Here is a 17499-nt window from a genome sequence, read left to right as displayed (position 1 = left end):
TCCTTAAAAAAATGCATTTTGACAGTGCTTACAGATATTACACACAGATGAAAACATGTTTGTTATCACATCTCCCAACAACTTGCTCCTCTGTCCACTGTTTCTGAGCCATTCTGCTTTTATTTTATTGATCTCAGTAGCACCAAGAACTGCAGAATCTGGTGCAATCTGTCTATTTATTGGCATGTTATTTTACTAGAATAAAGTCAGTTCGATTAAACATCACATTTTTGGCTTCAATTTGGTTCATTTTCCAAAAGAAAACACTCCTTTGACATGATCAAGGACCGTCAGACAGCTGCAAAGCCAATGATTCAGCTGATAGCCAGTAGGTGGAGCTATTGCTTTAATTTCCTCAAAATGAGATTCCTGCTGAAACAAACGGGCTATGAGAACTTTACCTGTTCTCCATTGAGGGCCTGTACGATGTTGACATCGCCGTCGTCGCTGAGCTCAAACAGAATCACTTTTCCTTTGTGTTTGAATCGCGGAGCTCCGGCAACGTAAAGCCTCCTCCAGTCGCCGACGATCACCGAGGACACCGTGTAACCTGGAGCCAGAAAACACACAACATCCGTCCCTTAAACCCAAAACTACAGCCTTCAGTAAGGAGTTAAAATGCTGCTGCCGAATGTTTTCATCAGATCTAGGTCACTTCTACACCTGTTGATCTTTTTCAATCTAAAATAAGCTTCAGGTAAAGGTGGAGTCAACAATTCTGATACAAAACATCAAATTCAGTGCATGCTCATGGCTATGTAAATGGAAAGCAACTTTTTTCTCTCATCTCAGATGTAAAATTTGAAAAGAGAATCAAGCATTGCAGGATATTTATTAAGGTTTTCTTTGCAGAGCAGCACCACAAACTGATCTATGAATGTGGTGCTGAAACTATAATTCCAACTTTTCAGTGAATAAAAACAAAATGATAGTTTTGTTTATTCTTGGCAGCAACTGGAGGTGAGATTTTAAGAGTTTTTACAGTTTTAGTGCTAAAAAAATGAAATGTGCAACATTAAAAGTGTTGTATGTGTAGCCTGTTGGGTTTTTAGAAACCTTCCTTCTCTTTTTATAGTTAGCTTAGCTTATTTTTCTTTTATTCATTTACACAACAGTTCAAAAGTTTGGGGCCATCTGGACAATTCCATGTTTTCCATCAAAATTCCCACTTTTATCCATGTGCTAGCATAACTGCACAAGGGTTTTCTAACCATCAATGAGCCTTTCAACACCATTAGCTAACACAATGTAGCATTAGAACACAGGAGTGATGGTTGCTGGAAATGTTCCTCTGTACCCCTATGGAGATATTCTATTAAAAATAAGACATTTCCAGCTAGAACAGTCATTTACCACATTAACTATGTCTACACTGGATAGTGTATATAACTCTAACTGATACACTCGAATCAGTTTGTGCACAACTTCGATGAGAAATAAAGACATTTAATTTCAACCTCTGCTGCTCGATAATCCGTCCAGATTTTAACACACAAACATCGATTGAGTCTCGTGCAAAAAAGCTCAGAAGGCTTCAAACTGGATCTCCTCACGTCTCCAGATATTCTGTTCCAACAGAAGAATTGGCGTAAATCGGCCCAAAACTGAGTCCATCATAGCAGTCCAAACCTCCTAATCATTCACTTTAATATGACAGATACAGAAGCTGCCAAACAGGGAACTTTGAGACGCTTTGCCTGATTGATTACCCTGGTTTTGTGGGACACCAGTAAAAGGCAAATACGCTTCACTTTTTTGTTGTTTTTCTGAATCAGTAAGTCACCTTCTAGGATGATCATGACCGGGATGACTGAGAATCTACACAGACACCAGCTTTCAATGTTTCAAAGCACCAAATTTATAGTTTTTACAATTTCTGGTTCTGATAAATGATGCGTTTTTAAAAACAAGCTCTCGTTAAAACCCATCCTCCGGTTTGGACGTTCAAAATTGTCATGAAAATTTGAGAAACAATTTTATACTCCGAGGTTAAAGTTACTTTAAACTGACAAAAACAAGGAAAGCGGGAAGAGTTGTGCGACTTTTTTTTTAATATTTTACAGACAAAACAGTGAAATGCCAAACTGAGGAAATAATTATTGAAAGTACTAATGGTGAATGTGGGTCATTCCAGAACTGGAGGAGATTTTACGTCCCACCCGTCAAATTTCTAACAATCAATGTACAAAATACTAAAACATGCAGTTGTTGTAAATGTTCTTGTCCTGAGACCAAATCTAAAAAAAACTAGGAGAAAATAGTGTTTGAAAATTTTTTTTCAAATACCAAATACGTGTGGAGTTCTCTCTAAAATGACATTTTTCTCTTGTCCCACCCCCCTGATGACCAAACTGAATCTCTAATAAAACAGTTACAATGAAATTTAATCCTCCTTTTGTTGATATTATTTCTTTTAAAGATGTATCTTGTAATTGTGGGCATATTTTTAATCAACATAATATTGTAAATAATAATTATTATGCTTGAAACGTGTCGCATAACCTGTTGATGACATTTCTGTCTTTTCTGTCTCATTTGTCGTTTTCTGTCTCGTTTTTGCCGTTTTCTGTATTATTTTTGTCATTTTGTGTCTTGTTTTTGTCGTTTTCTGCCTCGTTTTTGTCGTTTTCTGTCTCGTTTTTGTCGTTTTCTGTCTCGTTGTTGCCATTTTTTAAATTATTTTTGTCATTTTGTGTCTTGTTTTTGTCGTTGTCTATCTTGTTTTTGTCGTTTTGTCTCGTTTTTGCCATTTTTTGTATTATTTTTGTCATTTTGTGTCTTGTTTTTGCTGTTTTCTGTTTCGTTTTGTCGTTTTCTGTCTCGTTTTTGCCATTTTTTGTATTATTTTTGTCATTTTGTGTCTTGTTTTTGTCGTTGTCTATCTCGTTTTTGTCGTTTTGTCTTGTTTTTGCCATTTTTTGTATTATTTTTGTCATTTTGTGTCTTGTTTTTGTCGTTGTCTATCTCGTTTTTGTCGTTTTGTCTTGTTTTTGCCATTTTTTGTATTATTTTTGTCATTTTGTGTCTTGTTTTTGTCGTTGTCTATCTCGTTTTTGTCGTTTTGTCTCGTTTTTGCCATTTTTGTATTATTTTTGTCATTTTGTGTCTTGTTTTTGTCGTTTTCTGTCTCGTTTTTGCCATTTTTTGTATCATTTTTGTCATTTTGTGTCTAGTTTTTGTTTTTTTCTGTCTCATTTTTGTTGTTTTCTGTCTCTTTTTGGCCATTTTTTTCTATTGTTTTTGTCATTTTCTGTCTTGTTTTTGTCGTTTACATCATCAAACAGTTTTCCTAAAGAATGGGTAGAGCAAAGCTATGTCCTTTTCATCCCATTGTCAGCCTCGATTGAACGTCTCACTCTACCTCATATTATCAGGATCAGACTCATTCTTTTTCCTGTTTTCCATCAGTCAGTTTGTCCTCTTGGTCAGCAGTAACAGCTAGCTAAATATCTAGCTTCTACTGCTGAGAAAAAGATCACATTAGCATGGATTAGAGTAGGGTTAGCAACAACACAGAAAACATGGAATAAAAATGCTACCATTGATGTGTAAGCTGAGCCAATCCAGCCTTTGACAGTTTATTACCTATTATTGATCAATATGGAGCAGAAAACTGTAGAAGAGAAGGTTTATTTTTCAGAAAAATTGAACCCCAAATGTCCTCCAATTCTGGAATGACCCTCATATAAATTTTTGTTTTGCTTTCTTCCAACATATGACCACAGAACTACACCATAACCTGTGATATTTACCGCAGACATCAACATGTGTTCATTGGTGTGACGTTCAGGTACCTAGATAAGCCGCGTGATTCTTGAGCTCCAGGGGAAACTCGCTCTCGAAGGCCTCTCTGGGCGGCATGATGCGTCCGTTGGTTCCTTCTTTCAGGACGCCGCCGTCCCAGTCGTAGGCGCCGACCATCCCGAACAGAATCCCGTCCTGAGAGGAGCAGATCAGGACGAGGATTAAAACTAACTCGGCAGGCTGATGAAGAACAACGAGAGGTCGGACTTACATCCAGAGTGTGCGTGGAGAAGCCGATCTGAGACATCTCCATGTGGAAGGAGCTCTGGTTGTAGCCCAGCGTTCCTGAAGGGTGGAGAACAGGTCAGAAATCAGAACATCTCCTCCCTTCCTATCAGCTCCTCTTCCTCCCTGAAGACTTCAGGTTTTACACGTTTCCTCTCAGATTTCCCTGAACATTCCATGTGGCATCCTTTTCACCAGCCTTCCTGCAGAGTGTTGTGATAGCTTCCTTCTAGCTAGTTTTTTGAGAAACTTCCTGGTTTTTTTCTCTACTTGTCTCATAAAAGTACAGTTCCGCACTGTAAAAAAATGTTTCAGCAGCTGTAGTGCCATGAAAGCACAGTACTTTGAGAATTATCACATTTTCTAGAGTATAAAAACTGGATTTTGATTGATTACTAATTCTGGCAGACATTAATCAGTCATGAAAACAAATTTATCGTTATTTCTGAGCCATGCTGCATTTATTTTATTGATCTGATTGGGCTTTGATTTTCCTCTCAGTCTCTCTTATCGTCTCTATTTTATGTCTTACTTGTGTTGCTGTGTCATTTTTCTCATTTTGTGTCTTGTTTTTCATTTTCTGTCTTGTTTTGTCATTTTGTGTCTCGTTTTTGTCATTTTGTGTCTTTAGTCGTTTCGTGACTTGTTTTTGTTGTTTCGTTTCTCACTTTTGGTCATTTTGTGTCTTGGTTTTGTCGTTTCATGTCTCTGTCATTTTGTGTCTCGTTTATGTCATTTTTTGTCTTGTTTTAGTTGTTTTGTGTCTCGTTTTTGTCATTTAGTGTCTTGGTTTTGTCAATTCACGTCTCTGTCATTTTGTGTCTCGTTTTTGTCATTTCGTGTCTCGTTTTTGTCATTTTTTGTCTCGTTTTAGTTGTTTCGTGTCTTGTTTTGTCATTTCGTGTCTCGTTTTTGTCACTTTATGTCTCATTTTGTGTCTTATTTTTGTCGTTTCGTATCTCATTTTTGTCATTTCATGTCTCTGTTTGTCATTTTCTGTCTCATTTTGCTGTGTTGTGTCTTGTTTTTGTCATTTCGTGTCTTGTTTTTGTCATTTCATGTTGTTTTTGTCATTTCTTATCTCGTTTTTGTCATTTTTTGTCTTGTTTTAGTTGTTTCGTGTCTTGTTTTTGTCATTTTGTGTCTCGTTTTTGTCATTTCGTGTCTCATTTTTGTCATTTCGTGTCTCATTTTTGTCACTTCGTGTCTCATTTTTGTCACTTCGTGTCTCATTTTTGTCACTTCGTGTCTCGGTTTGTCATTTTCTGTCTCATTTTTGCAGTGTTGTGTCTTGTTTTTGTCATTTTCGGCCTCAAATTTATTCAAATCTAAGCTTAAAAATAAAGATATGTAATTAAAATCACTGTTTTTGTTTTTTTAATAATAAGTAGTAACAAAAAAAGTGACACGATTCTCAACTTTACTGAAAGAACATTTAGAAATGTTCACATTTTTTAGGCTCTGTCTTCATTCTCTTCTGTCTTTGGGAGCTTTTTCTTCAGCTAGATGACTAATTAAATTAAATTGTTAAAAGGATTAATCACATTTTCTTTCATAATCCAATAATTTAATCATAAAACTGGACAAACTGGAGCTTTATTTGTTTTTTAGCTTCTTATTGCAGAGGTCGTGTGGCTGATTATCTTTGGAAGTGTTGATTCCGGCTGAATGACTGTTTTTTTTCTGGTTTCCTTCACCACAGCCACTAAAACCAAACACTTACGGCTGCTGACGGCAAACTTTCACGTCCCTGCCAGGAATCCTGGTGTCATCTTTGACTCAGCTCCCAAAATGTGACAAACAAGTAAACCCTGTGGTCGGCCGGTGCCACTTTGAGCTGCTGAATTAAATCCATCCTCATTTAAACAACAGAAGGACTGGAAGTGCTGCATTAATTAGATTATTGTTGGTCAGTATTTATTATCTGAATGACAGAAAGCATCACACCTGAACTAACACACCTGCTCTGGTTATCTGTAAAACACTAAACTCATTTTTCAGGCTTCAAAGTGTCGCAGAAACTTTCTGTTTTTAATAAAATGTTCCATCTCCACATGCGTTTTTAAGAAAAACCTCACGACAGACATGTTTTCTGCGGCTTTTGGTTGCCTTCAGTGGCCTTAATGTTTATAATTATTAAAAATTTGATCATTCAAACATTTATCTTGCTTGTAATATTTTCTAAATTGGCTGAGTTTGCAAGTTTAATTGACCACAAAGAGACACAAAATGGCCACAGAGAGAAACAAAACAACCACAAAGAGACACTAAATGACGACAGAGACACAAAATGATCCCAAAGAGACACAAAACAGCAACAAAGAGACACAAAACAACCACAAAGAGACACAAAATTACCATAAAGAGACACAAAACAACCACAAAGAGACACAAAATTACCATAAAGAGACACAAAATGACAACAGAGACACAAAACAACCACAAAGAGACACAAAATGACCATAAAGAGACACAAAATGACAACAGAGACACAAAACAACCACAAAGAGACACAAAACAGCCACAAAGAGACACAAAACAACCACAAAGAGACACAAAATGATCCCAAAGAGACACAAAACAACCACAAAGAGACACTAAATGACGACAGAGACACAAAATGATGGCAAAGAGACACAAAACAACCACAGACACACAAACCAGTAACAAAGAGACACAAAACAGGCACAAAGAGACATAAAATGACCATAAAGAGACACAAAACAACAACAAAGAGACACAAAACAGCAACAAAGAGACACAAAACAACCACAAAGAGACACAAAACAGCCACAAAGAGACATAAAATGATCCCAAAGAGACACAAAATGACCGTAAAGAGACACAAAATGACAAGAAAGAGACATAAAAAGACAAAAAAAAGACCATAAATAGTCACAAAACAACCACAAAGAGACACAAAATGACAACAAAGAGACACAAAATGACAACAAAGGAACACAAAATGACAACAAAGAGACACAAAAAGACAAAAAAAGACCATAAAGAGTCACAAAACAACCACAAATAGACATAAAATGACCGTAAAGAGTCACAAAACGACAACAAAGAGACACAAAAAGACAAAAAAGACCATAAATAGTCACAAAACAACCACAAAGAGACACAAAATGACCATAAAGAGACATAAAATGACCACAAAGAGACACAAAACAACCAGAAAGAGACACAAAATGACAACAAAGAGACACAAAAGACAAAAACAGACCATAAAGAGTCACAAAACAGCCACAAAGAGACACAAAATGACAACAAAGAGACACAAAATGACCGTAAAGAGACACAAAACAACCACAAAGAGACACAAAATGACTGTAAAGAGACACAAAAGATCATGAAGAGATAAAAATGATCACAAATTAAGACACCAATTATTAACTGATAAATAACGCTGGTTGAATCTATTGTAAATGCATCTCTGTTTTGCTTCCTGTTTTTCATGCTCACCTTCCAGAGTGAAGATTCGGTCTCCCAGCGCGTCCACGATGTCGTTGAGCGCCGCCTCGTCGGTCACGTTGAAGAAGTATTTGTCGTCGGGGTCGCTGGCGATGTACTTTATCTCACTGATGAACGTGTCGGGGTCCTGCTGTCTGCGGATGTAGTGACCCAGAACCTGCAGCCCGGCGAAGACAGAAATACAGATTTAAAAAGAAGAAAATACGGTGAACGAACGAGCAGGAAACACATGGCCAGTAAAGGAATGAAAGCAAACAGAGCAGAGAAACTACCTGCAGTTAAAGGCAGCAGATTGAGAGGAAAACATGCGAGTGGAGGAAGTGATGCAGCCGCACATCAGGGGTTTGTAAACGAGGAGCGCAGGCCTCGCTGAGAGGTGAAGAGATGACTGATGCTGAAGATTAACGCCTCAACTACAAATGAGAAAATTCCTAAAGAGAAACCGAAGCCAGGAGTCTCCCTGTGTGACTCCGGCTGCCAAGCAAACGGAGGAAATCCTCTGTTAGGAAGCTACACTAACCCTCCCAAGAACAAGAAGTTTCTGGAGGTTTTTAAATTCTATGCTTTAAAGTCCTATTTGTTTAAAAAAAAAATCTGATCCAACATTTTCCCAAATGTCCACATGTTTCACTCTACTCTGCACATTAACACAAAGGAGCAAAACATCTGCACAGAGACACAAAATAAAAAGTAAGAGACACAAAATATCCACGAAAATGATGCATAACAACCGGAAACATGCACAAAACAGCAACAGAGAGGCAAGAAATGACCACAAAGAGACACAAAATGATCACAGAGAGACACAAAACAGCAACAAAGAGACATAAAACGGCCACAGAGACACAAAATGATCACAGAGAGACACAAAACAGCAACAAAAGAGACACAAAACAACCACAAAGAGACAAGGAATGACCACAAAGAGACAAAGAATGATAACAGAGAGACACAAAACAGCAACAGAGAGGCAAGAAATGACCACAAAGAGACACAATATGATCACAGGAGACACAAACCAGCAACAAAGAGACACAAAACAACCACAAAGAGACATAAAACGGCCACAAAGAGACACAAAATAACCACAAAGAGACACAAAACAGCTACAAAGAGACACAAAACAACCACAAAGAGACACAAAATAACCACAAAGAGACACAAAGCAGCAACAAACAGACACAAAACAACCACAAAGAGACATAAAACGGCCACAATGAAACACAAAATGATCACAGAGAGACACAAAACAGCAACAATGAGACACAAAACAGCAACAAAGAGACACAAAACAACCACAAAGAGACACAAAATGATCACAGAGAGACACAAAACAGCAACAAAGAGGCAAGAAATGACCACAAAGAGACACAAAATGATCACAGAGAGACACAAAGCAGCAACAAAGAGACACAAAACACCCACAAAGAGACACAAAACAACCACAAAGATACACAAAATGATCACAGAGAGACACAAAACAGCACCAATGAGACACAAAACAGCAACAAAGAGACACAAAAAGGCTACAAAGAGACACAAAAAGGCTACAAAGAGACACAAAAGGGCCACAAAGAGACACAAAACAACCACAAAGAGACACAAAATGATCACAGAGAGACACAACACAGCAACAGAGACACAAAAAAACCCCACAGAGACACAAAACAGCTACAAAGAGACACAAAACAACCACAAAGAGACACAAAACAACCACAAAGAGACACAAAATGATCACAGAGAGACACAACACAGCAACAGAGACACAAAACAGCTACAAAGAGACACAAAACAACCACAAAGAGACACAAAACAACCACAAAGAGACACAAAATGATCACAGAGAGACACAACACAGCAACAGAGACACAAAAAAACCCACAGAGACACAAAACAGCTACAAAAAGACACAAAACAACCACAAAGAGACACAAAACAACCACAAAGAGAGACAAAAGAGATCTTAAGATCTTATAGAAGCTGAATTTTTTTCCACTCGTTCTGCTGACTGCTGCCGGTTTTTTATACGATCATGAAGAGAGAAAAGAGAAAAAGGAAGAAGAGCTGAAAAAGTGAAGTACATCTCCTGATGGTGAGGATTAAACTTGGAGCTGCTCTGATGAATAAAACACACTTTTCTGTTTTTAAAGCTCGACTCCCCAGCGAGCCGTTGTCAAACATGGCTTCAGTAATTACCTGTCAGCACTCAAACCTCCAAACACAACCTCCTGGCCTGTTTTTCTTTTATTCATCCAGATTTTGTTTGTTTCTTTTCTCATTTAAGGGAGTGACTGTGTACAAAAACTATCAGTCATTTCAACACAAACGTCTGTCCATTCAGATGTAGTTTTCCGCTGGAGTTTGTGTTATTGCACATTTTTAGAGCAAGATTTTAATTTTTACTGGAATATTTTTACTTGTGCATTAAATTGTTTCTTTAGGTTTAGACACAAAACAACCAAAAAAGTCACAAAACAGCCTCAAAGAGACACAAAACAACTGCAAAGAGACACAAAACAACCAAAGAAACAACGAATGACAACAAAGAGACATAAAACAAACGGAGACAAAACAGCCAGAAAGAGAAACAAAATGACCACCAAGAGAAAGAAAACGATCACAAACAGAAACAAAATGACTGCAGAGACACAAAATGACCATAAACAGACATAAAACGACCACAAGGAGACACAAAACGGCCACATACAGGCACAAAATGGTCACAAAGAGAGGAAATAATCACAAATTAAGACAAAATGACCACAAAGAGACACAAAACAACCACAAAGAGACACAAAACAACCAAAGAAACAACAAATGACAACAAAGAGACATAACAGACAGACAAAACATGACCACAAAGAAACACAAAATGACCACAAACAGACACACAACACTCATAGAGAAACAAAACAACCATAAAGAGACACAAAATGACTACAAAAATACACAAAACAACCACAAATAAACACAAAACAACCACAAAGAGACATGAAACAGCCACAAAGAAACACAAAATGACCACAGAGATACAAAATGACCACAAAGACACACAAAATAATCCAAAGAAACACAAAACAACCACAGAGACATGAAACAGCCATAAAGAAACACAAAATGACCACAAAGACACACAAAATAATACAAAGAAACACAAAACAACCACAGAGACATGAAACAGCCATAAAGAAACACAAAATGACCACAAAGAGATACAAAATGACCACAAAGACACAAAAAATAATACAAAGAGACACAAAACAGCCACAAAGAGACACAAAATGACCACAAAGACACAAAAAAAACAATCCAAAGAGACACAAAACAGCCACAAAGAGACACAAAATGACCACAAAGACACACAAAACTAATACAGAGACCTAAAATGACCACAAAGAGGCACAGAGATGTCAAGACAATAATCGTTATAATTAAAAAACTAATCTTTATATATTGAACATCTTCATGACTGTGGTGTTTGAATGAAGGAATATTGAAGGTTCCTGATTCCTGATCTCCACTCGACCTACATTGGTTCCCACAGCCGCCCTCATGTGTGGTTCTGGATGTGGTTCTGTGGTTCTCCTGGAGTCTGAAGGTCCTCCAGCTTCTCTTGTGGTCCAGGGAGGGTCTCCAACCAGAGTCCAAGGGAGAGTTTTTGTTCCCAGTCGGCTATTTCAGTCGACCCGAAGGGGCTCATTTGGTAATTAGCAGATGTTATTCTAGGGGGAGCGGCGGCGGCATTGTGTGGTTGCTGCTGGGCGGATTCAGTCGCACAACGTTCAATGAATGTCGGAGATGTTTCTCTCTACTCTACTCATCATCTGTAGAAAGATGTTCCACCATGCTGAATGGATTGCCAACAACCTGCTCCTCTGTTCACTGTTTCTGAGCCATGCTGCGTTTATTTTATTCATCCAATAGCTTTGATTTTCTTCTCTTGATCATTTTAAATAAATTTGTGTCATTTTGGACATCTTTTTTTTCAATCATTTGGAGCCACTTTACAAAAGCCTGAAGTCATTTCAGACGATTTTGAGCCATTTTGGACAATTTTCTCAATCATGTTGACAACTTTAAGTCACTTTGGACTAAATCTGATTCATTTTTGACCAATTTCAAATAATTTTAGACATGAATATTTACACTTTTCTAGCCTCTCCAGGCTTTTCCTCTCTACTCTGCTCATCATTGGTAGACAGATGTTTCACCATGCTCAGTGTATCTCCAGCTTTGATTTTCCTCTCAGTCTGTCTTGCTGTCTCCGTATTGTGTCTTTTGTGTCTCATTTTATGCATCTGGGTCCCTTTTTCCTCCATAAAGGCACTTTCATAGTTTCATTTTTGTTGTTTTCTGTGTCATTTTTGACAAGTTGTGTGTTGTTGCAGCCCTTCTGTGTTGTTTTTTCTTGCTTTTTTAAAAATCTTATTTGGTTTAATTTGTCTTGTTTTTGTGCTTTTGTGTCTCATCTTTGTTTATTTGTTTCACATTTATGTTGTTTTGTCTCTTTTTTTGCCATTTTATTCGTCTGGCACACTTTTGCCTAGTCATAGTTACTTTTATCGTCTCATTTTTGTTACTTTCTGTCTCATTTTGTGACAAACTGTGTCTTTTTTTTGTGCCTGTTTTTAGTCAATTTTTGTCTTGTTTCAGGTCTTGTTTCATTTACGTTGGCTTGTCTCTCTTTCTGGTCATTTTGTCCCTACATATTATTGATATTTAACGACTTGTATGTCTTATTTTCACTGTTTGAGGGTTTCGTGCAAAAATTTTAGCAGACGGGACAGAAAGAGTTCCAAAAGACCACTTTAGACTTCATGTTGCAGTGAAAAATGAAGCCACAGTGAGGAAAACCTGTTGCATGCAAATGTTCCACCCAAACAGTCCCCACTTCCCCGTCATGATCCTGCAGGGACACCAGCGCTGCATCAGTCTGAACATGCAAAGTCCAGGGCTGTGTCCGAAATCGCATACTAACGTACTACATACTACATTCTCAATGAGTATATACTGTATACTACGTACTATAAGTATGATTAGAATGCCGACCGTTCACACTGTAGTATACTACTACATTTCCCATAATGCATTTCAAACCTCCAACGACAAAAACCGGAAGTACGGCTATCAAATATCTCGGCTAAATGCCGGCTTCAGGTCGATTTTACGCTAACAAACAGTCGCATAATTAATGTGGCAATTCCAAGCCGGCACTCCTCATGCAGTTATTAGCCAGATTATGTGAATCGTTTCAGTTGTAGCTGCAGGCTACTGGAGGTAGCTGCTACTTGTTCTGTATGCAAAGCGAGCTGCTGCAACTAGCTGCTAGCATTCAGTAGCACGTTGTGAGGCGTCTGACAAATTTAAAACGTTGGTCAGAAAACGCCTATTTCTCGAATCTGTGGGGTGATTAGGATGACTACTTAACCACATAAAATAAAATAAAAATCGCCGCGATCCGGCCACATATCCCGCGGAGGCTTGCATTTCGGTGGGTAGCTCACAAAGCATTATGGGGCGGTTGAGTATGACTAGTGTGGTCACCGCGCATACTTAAAAATTTTCCGGATATAGTATACATCCTGGTATTTGTCGCGTACTCAGTCTTTTCATACTATCTAATGTGAACGCACTACATACTTATTTTAACGTCACACTTAGTATGAGTAGTACGTTAGTATGCGATTTCGGACACAGCCCAGGTTTTCATGGATGTACTCACAGCGATGGCGTATCTGGTGATGTTTCTGTTCTCACACTCTGCCAGGGCGTCGGGCAGCTCCTCGCCGTCGTGAGATTCTCCGTCGGTCACCACGATCATCACTTTGGTGGCTCCATCCCTCGCTCCACGCTCAGCGCTGAACGCCTCGGTGCTACGAAGCAACAGAGAAAGACGGATGCTGACCTAATTTATTGTAAACTTGTAGCAGTTTGTAGTCATTTAAAATTCGATAAATGTGCTACGGTTGCTGTTTGTTACTCCACCAAGGAACACAGCAGAGTTATATGACGATTGGCGTTGTTTTTTTTTTTGTCTGTCTGTTAGTAACATCACTCAAAAACAGACAAACGGATTTGAATGAAATTTTCAGCGAAGGTCAGAAATGACACAAGGACCAAGTCTGGATCCACGGATTTGTTAAAGATTTCTGTATCATTACCAGATAGCGGCACAGCGTCACTGTAACCATGACAACAAGTGAACAGTACGTCAGCTGCCTTCTAACGATCACATGATTGTGATCCTACTACAAGTCCACCACTATCAGGACTTATCCATCAGGAATGATACCAGGAACAACTGATTAAACTGTTGGGGTGTTTCTGAGTCCCATCAATTCCCGCCGTCCGCTACATATTTAGGTCACGTGATTCAGTATCCGTACATAACGTACACATGCAGAACACACGCCTGTGCTCAGTGCAACGTCATTTTGTTTGTGGGCTCATCTACATCAGGGGTGTCAAACTCAGTTCCCGGAGGGCCACTATCCTGCATGTTTTAGATGTTTCCCTCTTCCAACACACCTGATTCCAATGATCAGCTTATCATCAAGCTCAGCAGAAGCCTGACAACGAGCCTGATCATTTGAATCAGGTGTGTTGGAAGAAGGAAACATCTAAAACATGCAGGATAGTGGCCCTCCAGGAATGGATTTCGACACCCCTGATCTACATTAAATGAACACATTCGACGGTGCCGTGATTTCTGATCATCAACAACTGATAAATAAATGCTGCATTTCTGACATATGCAGGAATGAGCGGCCTTGCAGGAGGACTGTGCTCTCTGAGTACTTTTGCAGTTTTGTTTGCAACATTTGGCTTCTTTAAACTGTTGTTGTCATTCTTTAAAATAGTGTTTCCTTGTCAGCATTTATTTCAATGTAACAAATCACCACATCAGATTTATCATATTTGGCAATAAAACCAACTCTGAATTCAGATCCAAAAAACTCAACCGTCACAAAAATAGATATAAATCAAGACATAGAAATGCCAAAATGACACCATTTATCAGCATAAAACTTAAATAACTAAAAATAATCTTCATTTTTTCAATTTTCCAACTCTCCTTAAACTCACCATCTGTGACAGTTTCATCAAAGCCTCGTTTTTCAAAAAATTGGCAAAAATAAGTTGCTTGATTTAACGACTTTCTGTAAAAACTAAAGAATTCTGTGTTCTTTCTTGCAACTTTAAAGTCATACCTGACTCAGCTGTGACCAACAGTCTCAAGGCAAAAATTCAGAGACTTTCAGCTAAAAAAGCAGATAGTCAAGTATGAAAATAAAGCAAAGTAGCTAAATATCATATATGCTCCGTAACATCTGTTCCACATGTTAATTTTAATATTTTTGTAAAATTTAGAGCCAAAGAAATTAAACGTTTGTCCTTTTTTATGACATTTGCCATTTAAACTGTTTAACTGTACAACTTTCTGAGTGCAATTCTGTCATTCTAACCGCACTGAAGACCTTATTTTTTAGTTTTCTCTCCGTCTTCATGGTTGTTCTGTTTCCATAGAGGTAGAAAATGAGCCCAAAGTGAAGAAAAACGTGAGAAGAGAGAATACAAGACACATATTTGGAGTTCAGAGGGTTAAGACTCGGGAAAAAAGGAGTGAAAATATAATTATGAAACGAAGTAGAAGGAAATAAACGTCCTGGTCAGGATAATATACACGACTGAGGGCTTCTGTGAGAAAATGAGAAGCTGTAAAAACACGTCTTCCCTTCAGATAAAATCAGAAACTTTCCACAACTCCACCGGTCACGAATGACACACAGAGCTGAAGCGGTCATCGCATGTGTCACCGCATCTCTGCATTCCCATCCGGTGGCGCTGCGATTCTGAGGGGAAACCTAAATGACCAACAGTCGTATGGAGCCGAGCCGCGCCCTGTTTGCCTGCAGGAAACCTGTTCTCACTGGGACCTGCTCCGGCTGCTCGGCCTCCCAGTCACCGGGAGGGAACTCAGTCATTTTCAGGCCCCACTCCAGCCCCGGACTAAATATAACATCGTGGTGAGCCGCAAGAAACCCGGAGTTAAAAACAACCAGGCAGCCTGCAAATTACACATCAGCAGCAGCAGAGGAGGAGAAACGCAGCAGAGGAGCGAAACGAACGAGGATGAGGACGAGAAAGAGACCCGAAAGATAAATAAAGCAGCCGCAAGAGAGGCAGCGAGAAGAGGGAAGAAGTCAAACATTACAAATTACAGAAAAACAAAAGGCGATAACTGGAACAAAACACGATTCTTTCACAGCGACGCCACCGAAGAAACACGTTTAGTTCCACAAAGACGCTTCAAAAAAAGAATTATTAAAAACAGAAAATCCTCAAAATAGTTCCACATGGTTCCATTTTGTTAGCAGGACTTTCTTTTTAAACCAATTTTCCAGCCTTTCCGGGTCACTTTAATTGGAACACGTTTAATATTTTGCGGCTGAATCAAATTGTAGAATTGAACAACGTGTTTTAGGAAAGTATTTTTGGCGTTTCTCCCCGTTTTCTGGTGTTTTATCGACCAAATGATTCAATAATAATCCAAAAAAATTTTATGCTGGCACTAAATAACTCCAATGCAAAAAACAAATAATAATAAAAAAAACTTTAGTCCGTCAAAAGGGCCAAAAAAGAATGATTTTGAAACGTTTTTAACTGTAATTTGTTGTTATTTTACAGTTTTTCCCCTGTATTTTTAATTTAAGAAAAAAAAATTAAAAAAGATTAATTTACAAATTAACCTTAAAAACTTTATATAAAAATGTCTGCATGAAAAATCTGTATTTTTTACAAATGGTAATTAATTCTTTATTTTTTATTTTTTATTTATTTTTATTATTATTATTTGTTTATTTATTATATTTTATTATTTTTAATTTTATTTATTTATTATTATTATTATTATTATTATTATTTTTTTTTTTACAATTTTTGACTTTGCACTTCGTTTTTTTAAAACAAAATTTCTCCCCATTCAAATCAGAAGCTAATATTATTTTATGGACATTTGCCACGGTATTTTTGTTTTTGTTTTTTTTAAAAAAACATTTTCTCTGCAACAATTACTGCAAGATTTTCACCCTTTTTCTTTCTCTCTTTTTAAAAAAAAAGCTTGTTTTACAGTGCACATAAAAACCATCCACTGATTGAAGACAAAATGTTTAAATGTTTAAATGTTACAGTATTCCAGCATTTTTTTTTTAAATTTTTTTCTGCAATCCCCTTTGCAAGATTTTCACCTTCTTCCCCCTCTCTTTTTGAATTGGAGTTTGTTTGATTATGCACATAAATACCATCCACTACATAAAGACAAAATAGAGGACAAAAGTTTCTGGAATTTTGTACAAATTTTGAGCCATTGTGAGGATAATTATTTACATTTTTCCTGCCTCTGCAGACTTTTCCCTTGTTTCTTTAGTTTTTCTAATTTCTGATCATAACTTCATACTTATTAATTTTTAAAATATAAATTCTGCTTTTTTACTCAGATCAGCAACTAATATTATTTTACAGACATTTGCCATTATATATTTTTTTGTTTTTTAAGCATTTTTCCTGCAACCCCAAATGCAAGATCTTCAACCCTTTTTCCATTTTCTGTCTACTCTTTTTTAAGAAATATATTTTTAATATATTAAAATATTTTTTAAAATAATAAAAATATTTTTTATATAATACAAATATTTTTAATATAATAAAAATAATAATATTATTTTATATTTTCCATTTTTTTTTACAAATTCGAACATTTTTAGTTTTTTTTTTTAATTAATTTTTGACCTGTGTGCATTTATTGTGTATAAAACAGTGGAAAGAGACAGGAAATGTGGGTGGAAGAGTGGATGAATGACATGTAGTAAATGGTCATTAACTGGATTCGAACCCACGACCGCTGCTTCAGGGACTATCGCCTCTGTTTATGGGTTCCATGGGTTCTAGGTGCCCTGTTCCAGAGTTGCTTTTTTTTTAAATTCTTTTTAAACA

The 17499-nt window shown here is 37.4% G+C and overlaps 1 protein-coding gene across 2 annotated transcripts in view; it reads right to left on the bottom strand.

The window, feature by feature from the left end:
* Positions 1 to 17499, bottom strand: part of itga10 (integrin, alpha 10) — a 62457-nt gene that overhangs the window by 10959 nt on the left and 33999 nt on the right. For both annotated transcript variants that reach the window (XM_051956976.1, XM_022209316.2), the window contains exons 8-12: positions 13229 to 13379; positions 7498 to 7663; positions 4016 to 4089; positions 3795 to 3939; positions 402 to 550 (exon numbers count right to left, since the gene is read on the bottom strand). In XM_051956976.1, the coding sequence (XP_051812936.1) occupies positions 402 to 550; positions 3795 to 3939; positions 4016 to 4089; positions 7498 to 7663; positions 13229 to 13379 (685 nt within the window). The remainder of the gene's footprint in view (positions 1 to 401; positions 551 to 3794; positions 3940 to 4015; positions 4090 to 7497; positions 7664 to 13228; positions 13380 to 17499) is intronic.

The sequence above is a fragment of the Acanthochromis polyacanthus genome, chromosome 12 (assembly GCF_021347895.1).
Source record: "Acanthochromis polyacanthus isolate Apoly-LR-REF ecotype Palm Island chromosome 12, KAUST_Apoly_ChrSc, whole genome shotgun sequence".
Lineage (NCBI taxonomy): Eukaryota > Metazoa > Chordata > Actinopteri > Pomacentridae > Acanthochromis > Acanthochromis polyacanthus.
Note: the sequence above shows the minus strand (reverse complement) of the source record. Positions and strands in the feature narration are given on the sequence as shown.